We start from the raw sequence: 10395 nt of genomic DNA, 5'->3' as shown, positions 1-10395 counted from the left end.
GGGCCTGACTGGTTGCTCTGACATACAGTCCTATTTATCTGATCTATGACACTTTTGACTCGGCTCGGGAAACCCCTGAGTAAGTCCTCAAACAGGAAACAGTTTGAATAGGCATTTTGCTCTAAGCACTTGGTATAACCAGCTTCAATAGGGTTTGAGTAACTGAAGTTTAGAACAAGTTTCCCTGACTGTAGATGATTTCTTAAAATGAGCCCTTAGCTGATTATAACCCCCAATTAAGAGATTCCTTGTTAGCTTTACATTGTTTAAAATTACTATTTTCTCACTTCCAAGCAAATTGGAAGACTGGATTTCATTTTGGAGTTGATTACAGTCTCACATTTCACAGTCATCCTTGGTATTTATGGGAAACAGAAAACCTTGGTCTGACTTAGGCATGGATAAATGGGTAAATCAGAACACCTTTAGATCTGCAAATTGTATCTGCATATCTGATGTTGTGTCTTGTGGTTTCCACCCATACTGCTGGAAAACTTTGATGGAAAGTGTGGAGACTTGATGCAGTAAGTTTCCAGAGCCACATGTATCATCGATCAGATATGCCTGGAACACACACATAAACAAATGAAAATTGGTAAACTGCAGTTAAACAAGATGGGGATGACTCACTGCAGAGTGAGTACAACCCACTCACCTCCCCAAACAGCGCGAGATATGGCACAGCTGCCTTTGAATTCACCCTCAGAGAACTAGTGGCATTAACAAGGGAAAAGATATAAGTTTTCCAGCCCAGCTGCTCTTGTCAATGGGCTGTTTTGTGTGCAAAACACATCCGTCACCCCCAGTTTCTCCTGCTGCGAATGCCTCATCACAGTAAGATCTCAGTGGGGTCAGCAAAGGTATTTGTTTAAAAAGGTTGGTGCTCTATTTTATCTGTAACCAAAAAGTTGGTACCTGAGGAAAAGAAAAAAATAAACCTTATATCCATGAATGTTTGATGCTGTCCTCAATGTTTGCATTAGAATATTTGTTCCTTCAGCAGCTGCATACAGCTCAGTTTTCAGGCTCTCTCCAGCCTAGGATGAAATTGTGGAACATGAGTGATTGCTCTTTGCTATCCCTAGCCTAAATACTTGTTTGCTGATCAAAATGTGCATGGTGCAGCACACAACAAAAATACGAAAAACTGCTCTCTTCTACAGGGTTTGCAATCCAAGAGGTAGACACAGAAAAGTAGACCCTGTAAAAACACAGAGGACTGAGTGTAAATAGAGAGATAAGGTAGCACTCAGGAAGAAGATTGATGTTACAAATGACAAGGGTCATATTATTTTCTTGAAGCAAATAAAAACTTGCTGAACCCTTGTGAACCTCACTTGGGCTATGCCAAGCCTTTGATATATGAGGAGTGAGTCCAAGGCACAGCAAAGTAGCATCTTGGAGGCAAAATCCTTTCAGACACTTTTCAGAGTCACCAGGTAATACAGGAGACATCAGCACAGAGCTTACACATCAGTAAAGCTTAATAAATTCAATGCCATTATCTTAACTCAAAAGCACTGAAGCCTTGATGTTTCACTTCCTTCAACATATATTATGTCACCTTCCTGGATAATGTTTAGCTTTCCATAGGAAATATATCTTTATATGCCTGATATTTTCTAGATGGCTACAGCAACATTCATGGGTTAAAAATCTTTTTCCCTGAAAAAGCCAGTGTCAAACCTCCTGGAGGTGGTTGCAATTCACAGGTATCAAAGTAAAGCCATACACTTTAACTCCTTTGCTGTCATTCATCTCTTGATATTGAAAATGAGAATGGGACCTCTCTGGTGAAATGATTGCTTCTGGGGTATCATGTCATTGGCATTTACACTGACAAAAAATGACAGGAACCATGAAAAATCTGTTGTTGTCAATCCAGTTAAATCTAACAGGATTTAGTCTGCAAATATCCCTGGATTAGAAGAGGGTTTCCCTGTTTTGTATAGTCAGACTGGCAGGTTTGGGGCATGAAACTATTTTCTGCTTACAACAGAAGAAAGGCTGTGTAGAGGGGGAAAAAAAAATAAAGGAAAAAAAGCACACCAAAACGGTCTGTAAAATTACATCCATGCGAGATCAATTCTTCCCCAAGCAACATTCATTAAAGAGAATGAACTGTCATTTTTTTATTCCCCTTAGAAAGTGAGTTTTATTTTTCATGTATGTTGAAGGGACTTCGAACATAAGACTTATCTCCATTAGTAGATGTAATGTTTCGTTAACTGTCATGGTTTAAGCTGAGCCAGTAAATGGGCTGGGCCCAGGACATTAACATATAGTAAGGATGCTTAATTTGCTTGCAGAAATATATCCTGGAGACAGCAAATACGTAAGAAATGCATCAGAGAAAGGAATCAAGCAAGCAGTATTAAATCCTTAACTGTGATATTCAGCTCCACCGAAAGACCTGAACTGCATCAGACAGTAAGTCTGTCTTTAAGATCTGATGCATAGTAAGAAGGGATGGAGTAAGAGCTACCAAACAAATCGCCAGTTGGACTCTTCTTCTACAAGAGATTATAACTCTTCTATAAGAGACACACAGACCTGATCTCATTTCTTTGCTGCAGGAAGGATTTTGAATAACAGGTTTGTGCTGGAAACAAAGGATATCCCAGTGAAACAGCAGAAAAATCAATCGATTTTGATCAATAGATCAATAGAAAAAGTCTTACAAGGGTGTTCGGTGACTGACAAAAATAAAACCAAGTGGTTGCAGAGATTCATTCTAAACTGATATGAGAGTTGCATTGGTTTGTTTGGGGTTTGAGACAGTGAGCTGACAGGAGAGTCCTCCAAGCAGGCAGATACCTTCATACTAACCGCTCAGAGAGTCTCTGATTTTTCTTTTTTTCTCTTTGGAAACAACCGTATTTCTGAGATGTGTGATAGACAGACAGCACGTTTCAGACTTAGGTGTCTAGTTCCGACTGAGATGCAAAAACTCCCCTCGGACTGGGGGAAAGAAGGAGCTGTATTCTCCTCTCCCTATTCTCCATTGCCATTTGCCCAATCAATGCCTTCAGGTAGCCCAGAGCGGCTGGGGACAAGCCCAAGAGGTCTGGGTACACTGTACAGCTGGCCAGCTGCCAACCAAGTGTAGCACTCTTCTGCAAGAAATTGACTTGAACACAGCTGGAAAGATCAAGGCAATTGTCTGTTGAGATGAAAGAGCACCCTCTTTGAATGCAAAAGAAGAGAATGAAGGTAGCCTGAGTTTGCTGCTCATATCCGAAGTGGAAAATAAAAATAAATAAATAAATAAATAAGAGGAGGTATTGTGACAGAGAAATCCCAGTGAGTATGTATGTTCAGTGCTTCGGACATCAGCTGGATCTTTCCTTATGCTGGGGCTGGAGTTAAAGAAGAGAAAAAGGGAAGTGTAAAACCAGGGATACTGCTCTGCAGTGTGGCCAGAAATGCTCTGCTGTGCACTGACTTGAGCATTCCAGTTCCTTCCCTGAGTCTGGCTCGCCATAGATCAGAGTTCACAGCCCCCAAGGCTCTGCCAGACCCCTCAGGGTTCTAGCATTCACAGCGCACAAACCGGCTAAATAGAGCACATAGATCTTCATTAATAGCATGAAGGCAATGAACAATGCTGACTTTTGAAATGCTATCTTTTTCCACTTTAATTCTTGCTAAGAGAAATGTGGCAGTTCAGACTTCTCAAAACTGGTTTCAGGCACCCAGTAAACTCAGGCACATCCAGTCTGAGATTCTTCAGATTTTGTCTGCAACTGGTAAAGCCAGATCTTGGAGAACAAGTGCAAGCAGTCAGCTTATGAAGAACTCCTGAATCTACTATTCACTGTGTATTCCTCATCACCATGACTTACAACATGTATTTACAATATAAACCAACATTTATCACAGAAATCAGTTACAATGTAGAAATTCCTGTTTTCAGCTGGTAAGGTCTGAAACACAGTTCACAGCTACAGAGGTTCTTATCACCCAGTCAGAAACTGATTTTAATCTGTGGACACTGGCAGAAAATACTCTCTGTACAGAGCATCTCAGATGTGTTTGACCAGGCTGTGTAAAATGTTCCATTTCCTGCCTCCTCCACAAAAACATCAGCCATGTCACATCCTCTAATGATAAGGTGGAGCCTTTATCTTAGTCTCCAGAGTGCCATGTTTTACCTCAACCTTTTAGCTTGTATAATCTCTGGTGTCAATCAACAAGTTGGTTGCCCTGCTCTATGTGGTTTCTGCTGCCAGACTCTTCTTCATGAGGGCCAGATGTTTCTTCATGATGGCCACAGCCTTGGAGGAAACCTACCTCCAATGGACACAGTTTGTCTTAAGAAATATGGTTGTAATGATGCCAAATACTCTGCTCATCAGCTTTCCATACACATAACACTGTCATTACTGCTTCCTCTGTCTTCCTTTGCTCTGCAAAGCTCTAAGGAGAAAGTAGGGAGAGGCAGGCACCCAGTTTCCTCTATCTTTAGCACGTCATGTACCTTGGAGTGGTTTTACAATGTTCCCAGTGTAAATAGCGCTGTTTTAATAATGCATGGTTTTCTATTCACCTTCAGTCTAGTTCCAGCACACTGCCATCTTGAGTTCAGAGAAAGTTCTTGCTGGTTTGTTTGCTTGCTTGCATTTGTTCTTCCCGAGACCAAAGAGTTTCTCTTTTTACAGCCCAAACATAAATAAGATTAGTTTTTTAATAATTACTTGTAAGAAAACTGTTTCATCCAAGTACTTCATGAGTGAATGGTCCCTTGTGGATATGTAATAGTAATTGCAAAGCTTATTTTTATGCACCCAGTGGCATTGATTATGTGAAAATAAATGTTGAGTACTATGAAGCTATTAATCCTTAACTCTCCTGGGAGTTTGGTAGGTAATCATTACTATCTTTAGCTTATAGACTGAGGTGAGCAACAGGAGCTGGACAATTTGCCCTTGCCCTAGAGACCAAGGACAAGATTCTAGACTGCTTGTATCGAGCAGATCCTTTTAATTGAAACATTCTGTTCAGATGTTCTACATTCTGCTCTGATGTACCCACCTCTGCTGCTCTTTCAGCTTTATGAGGATATGGGCAGATGGAAATTTCTGGAATTTTTCCACTGTGTAACTGTTGGGGATGGTTGGGGACAGAAGAGATTTTAGCTCTTCTGGATGGTGGTCAATTTGGTTTAGGCTTCTCCTAGGGCCACACTAGTATCTGCACACAAGCTCACACTACCCTGAGTAAGGAGACTTAAAACACAGGAAACCACCAACTGTTTACATTGCATTTTGCAAACAATGAAGTCCTGTACAGGGATTTAATTGTCTTGTTTGGAAAACAACACAGTGACTGTTTTGTTAACACTAATCCCAATGCAAATAATACATAGAAATACATTTCACAGTTTGTTTATGGAATGTGATGCCATTACTTTATTTAAATAAAGTTACAAAGCAGAAAGCAGAATAGATGTACTGTGTTGGGTTTCCAGAGAAAGCTAAATGAGGAACATAACCCCAAGGGCACATAACAGCAAACCCAGCCTTCAGCAAACTGCTGCATGAATCAACTCGCAAATATTGTCCTTCTAGACACTACTGTTAATACTTCTTGTATTTCTGATTGCTGTGACAGAGAGTTAAAAAACACAGACAGGAAAAAACCTACTTGCTTTTATTTACCTCTACTGTTACCCTCCAGAAAAATATTCTTACATTCATTTGGTATTTTCCAAAGCAATTCCCAGAAAGATAAGCCATTTAATGATGGATGCTTCAGCTCAGATGTTAATTATTAAGGAAAAGGGTTAAATAATGGTAACAACATAAGATAGCCACAGAGAAGATGCACTAGCACAAGACAGTGATCACTGAAGTAACTATGCTACTAGTGATGTGACAAGGAATTAGATCAAGGCTTTTTGGAATTTTTCATGACTGAGATAAGGAAAAATTCTGGCCTTCTAGTTGGCTGCATCAGTCTATTAGCAGAGATCCTGTTCAACACCAAGCAGCTACTTCCAAACTCATGTCACATTTCTGAAGCCTTGTAAAACCTTTCACAGAGATATTTTGAACAGAAAGAAATTGGGGCAAATACCAACCTATCAGCAGGACAGTGAAACAGAAGTTGAACTTCAATGTATTTAATGGAAAGTGAAGCAAATGAGCAAAATGTCCCACAGTGCATCTAATGGATTTACACAGAGGTGGGCTCAAAACAGAACCATCCTTTGGGGGAGAAACATCTTGGTATTACAATGCACCACTAAGTCACCTAATAATAGAATCATAGAATGGTTTTGGTTGAAAGAGACCTTAAAGACCATCTAGTTCCAATCCCCCTGCCATGTGCAAGGACACCTTCTACTAGACCAGACGGCCCTTGTCCTGTTACTTCCTGTCCTTGCAAAAAGCCCCTCTCCAGCTTTCCTGTCAGCCCCTTTAGGCACTGGAAACTGCTCTAAGGTTTTCCTGGAGCCTTCTCTTCTCCAGGCTGGACAAGCCCAGCTTTCTCAGCCTGTCTCCATAGCAGAGGTGGTCCAGCCCTCGGAGCATTTCCATGGCATCATCTAGACTTGCTCCAACAGGAACGCTCCTGCACTCAAGGCAAGAAAAACAAAGGTTTAAACCATGACCATCACTATGCCACTTCATAAAACAACAGTGCACCAACATTTTGAATTGTTCTGGCTCCTGTCCTTGTCCCAAAGAGGATAAATGGGGAAAGAACAGGTACAGAAGAGGGTGAAAATGATGCCAAAGGTATGGGACACACTCCAGGCTTTCAGCTTGCAAAACAAGGACTGATACAAAGTCTCTAGCCACATGAAGAAGATAATGAGTGTTCAGTGGTACTGACAGCATAAGATCTGGGGGAATGGGATGAAATGAACAGGAGGTGGTTTCAAATCAAACACAAAGGCTGCTACCAGCCCCCTGGAGCTCACGCTATGCCTACAAGATATCAGACTAGCTTAACCTCCATCCAGTGCAATCCACAGGGCAAAATGTACCATTCAGGCTGAGACCTTCGTTGTAAAATCACTGTGATGAGACACAAAACCTTCAGATACACTCTCTGCAAAGAATCTAAAGAGCAACATCTGCCAATACCTTCGCCTCTCCCCCAGAGGGAAATCTGTCTTTAACAGGCTACTTGAAAGCCTTCAGGCTGCATGAATAAATGAAATAAGCAAACACAAAGTGGCTATTATTAGAAGCAAGATGCAGTGACCAGCTAATCGGTCGTTCCCCTTTCATTTTATGATCCAAACTGAGCTTTATATAGCTTTGTTGCCTATTCAAATTGTTGTACAACTAATTGATGTAATTAGCATTTTGTCCCTCTTTTTACACTGGCAATTATAAGCCACCATCAGGCCTACAATGAGAAACAAGAGAACTAGAATTTTTCATCTAAAATGCAAAGGAAAAAAAAAAAGTCAGAAAAGCACAGGTCTTTCTGAAAAGGGTCAAGGGGGGAAGATACTAAACTCTTTTTTCTCACGCTTTGCACGTTAACTTTAAAGAGTGAAATGTTTAGTGATTTTTTAACAAGAGGTAGAGACTGGATACAACTTTAGGATTTTAACCCTCAAGCCCTTTCTCTAAAAATAGCAGCTTTCCTGACTGTATCAGTAAGTTGAACAGCCTGGAATCAGGGAGCTGTCTCCAGGGCCTCCCAAATATGAGGATTTATTTTCTCTCTTCAGCAGGTGGTTTAAAAGACACTAAATCTGTCCATCTGTTGGAGCTTAAAAATCCAGCAGGACTGGGGATAAAAGGACAGCAAGAAAGATACAACGTTTCTTACTGTTAAATTTCTTCATGAGACTTGTTTTGGTTTTCACCCTAAAGCAAGTTTATGCTTGTGGTTTCTCTTGAGTTTAAAAGAGCATTGCACTTAATTTTAAATGAAATGCTTCATCTCATGCGGCAAGGGAGGGATTTCCACATTTGCATCAAAAAATAAGGTTGATCCGGTCTTGAGCTGTTCCTCCAAAATGAGAAACCCCAGAAATGTCATGTCACTGACCTGCATTTTGGAACTTTTCTCTCTTTTTCCGGGGGGAAGGACAGAGAAAGGACACACAGATTCACTGAACTGGGTTGGAATTTGCAAACTTTTGTCCACCTAAGCCCCTTGTAACCGAGCAGGTATTTCACAGGAAGCCAAACACCCCAAGCAACCATTTCATTTCCTTTCCCAGAACAACTCAACACACTTGTAGAACTCATGGCAATACTGAGCCTTCTTCTGTGCCTCTACCCCCCACCCCCACTAACAAGACCATTTCCCCCTACCCATCTCAGCATCTCTCAGGGATGAACCCAGTAAGGAGTATCCAAACTCTGCAAAGAGATGAGATGGCTTTGCACTGCAAGCTGTGGATCTGCAAGGTTCTCTCTGTGCAGCTGGACGAATCCCACAGTGACTGCATCAGCTTGGAGGGAAAAAGGAAAAATTGAGCTTTGATGATTTCCTCAGCCTTGGTTTTTCCTCAACCCATTCCAGTGCTTTATGAAGTTAAAAATAATGATTTTAAAAAAGTGAAAATGTGATAAATTTACAAAGGAAGTAAAAAGGCAAGGAAAGAGAAGGAGGAAGGAAGGAGAAAAATAAAAAAATAGGGAAGCAGAAAAGGGAGGGAAAGGGTGAAGAGATATAAAAAGTGGGAGAAGGGAAAATGGGGGAAAAAGGGAAATAAAAAACAAAAAGGTGATAGAAGAGAAAAAGGAAAAGAATGGAAACAAGGAAACAAAACAAAAAGAAGAGAGAGAAAAGGGGAAGATAGTGAAAAGGAAACATGGGAGATAGAAGTGAATGGGAGAAAGGAGAAGAAAGGGAAAAGAGAAAGAGGAAAGAAAAAGGATAAAAGAAGGGAAAGAAGGAAAAATGGGAAGAGGGAAGAAAATCGACAAAAGTCAAACGAAGGGGAAAATTAATAAAGGGGGAAAGGAGAGGGAGCAAAAAAGACAGAGAGGAAGCAAAAAAGACAGAAGAGGGCGGGGAGGAGGAGAGAGAAACGGCCGGGAAGCGCCGTTTGCCCGAGGGCCCGGCGGCACCTGGGGCGGGAGGGGTGGCAGTAGGCGGTGCAGCCCCGCCCCGCGCAGAGAGGCGGTGGAGTGGTGCGGAGGGGCGCGGGGGTTTGTGGTGTTACCTCCCTCTTTTTCTCCCTCCTTCCTTTTCCTCCTCCTCCTCCTCCCTCGCTGGATGCGCGCAGCCCGGTGCCGGGAGCGCAGCGCAGCGCTGGCTGCAGCGCTGGGAGCTACCGGAGCGCGGTACCCCACGGCCCGGCGTGGCCAGTATGGAGCCCCCTGTCCTGGGCGTCGTGGTGCCGCTGCTCGGCTGGCTCCTCTCCCCGGTGAGTGCGCGCTCCGGCCCGGGGCGGGCTGGCCCCGCTGAGTCCGCGCTTCCCCGGTTCTCGGGGTGACAGGCTCAGCTGCGGGCAAACTTTGGGCAACTTCGGAAGCGCTGTCGGTGCAAGGCAGGTGTATCTCTGTTGGGCTCCCTCCCTTCGATAACCTCGAAATCAGCAATCGCTTAATGTTCTTTTCGTTCACGGCATGTCTGCTTTTCGCGAGTGAGAAGATTTCTTGAGCTAGAGGAATTCTCTCTGGGGGGTAGTGTTTTATTTAGTACTGGCTCTTGGTTCCGTTGTCATTCAGGTTTGCAGTCTGGCTTTCGGTTTGCTTTAGTTTTTGTTTAGGAGCTCTATCGTTTAGTGCACAGCTTTCCCCCCACCTCAAACCAGGGGATAACGGGATGAGGTTTCCCGGAGACAATGCAGCTGCAGGGCAGAGGGGGCTCTCGGATGGGACCTTCCTCTTGTTGAAGAGCAAGTAGATGCCCATGAGAAGTTCAGCCAAGTGCTGCTCTCTGACACTAAAACCTCATGTGAATGCAGTGCTTGAGGAAAGAGCAGGCGCTGGGAGCAAAGGATGTGATTTCTGGCTGCTGTGTCCCTTCTGCTTGTAATTTCAGTGCTTGCAGGTCCCTGGCTGGGGCAGTGGCGCTTCCTCCCCCGCCGCAGATGGCTCCTAGCACAGCGCGGAATTAGCAAACGGGATTGTTTCTCCTGGCAGTGGGTCTGTGTGCGCACACGCACGCACGTGTGCACGCAAAAGCTAATGCTCTCCGCAAACAGCGCAGACACGGGGTTCTGCATTATTTCACTGGGGCTTTCCTCTTGCAGCTTGTTTCCTTGCAGTGTGTGATTTCTACTGATACCACACACAGTACTGGGCTTGGGGGGAGGGACACAACACATTAGGTGTTGGCTGTAGCTGAGCTTTCCTCTCTCACCTCTAGTCTTGTCCCACACTTGTTTTCTTCTTTGGAAGGCGAGGGTGCCATACCAGAATCCTGTTGGATTGGGTAGGGTTGCAAGTCTCTTCTGTTTGCTCTGCTTGA

At 43.2% G+C, this 10395-nt stretch overlaps 1 protein-coding gene across 1 annotated transcript in view; it reads left to right on the top strand.

Annotated features, from left to right (window-relative positions):
- The first annotated feature begins 9105 nt into the window (after nucleotides 1-9105).
- The window catches only part of VIPR1 (vasoactive intestinal peptide receptor 1), a 105037-nt gene continuing 103747 nt past the window's right edge, over nucleotides 9106-10395 (top strand). The window contains exon 1 of the mRNA XM_061354783.1: nucleotides 9106-9346. Within this exon, the coding sequence (XP_061210767.1) occupies nucleotides 9290-9346 (57 nt within the window). The 5' untranslated portion in view covers nucleotides 9106-9289. The remainder of the gene's footprint in view (nucleotides 9347-10395) is intronic.

This window comes from Neopsephotus bourkii, unplaced genomic scaffold (genome assembly GCF_033783945.1).
Source record: "Neopsephotus bourkii isolate Nb327-2 ecotype Australia unplaced genomic scaffold, CSIRO-AGI_Nbou_v1 NB_745, whole genome shotgun sequence".
NCBI lineage: Eukaryota > Metazoa > Chordata > Aves > Psittaciformes > Psittacidae > Neopsephotus > Neopsephotus bourkii.
The sequence above is the reverse complement of the archived record's forward strand: the minus strand, read 5'-3'. Positions and strand labels throughout refer to the sequence as shown.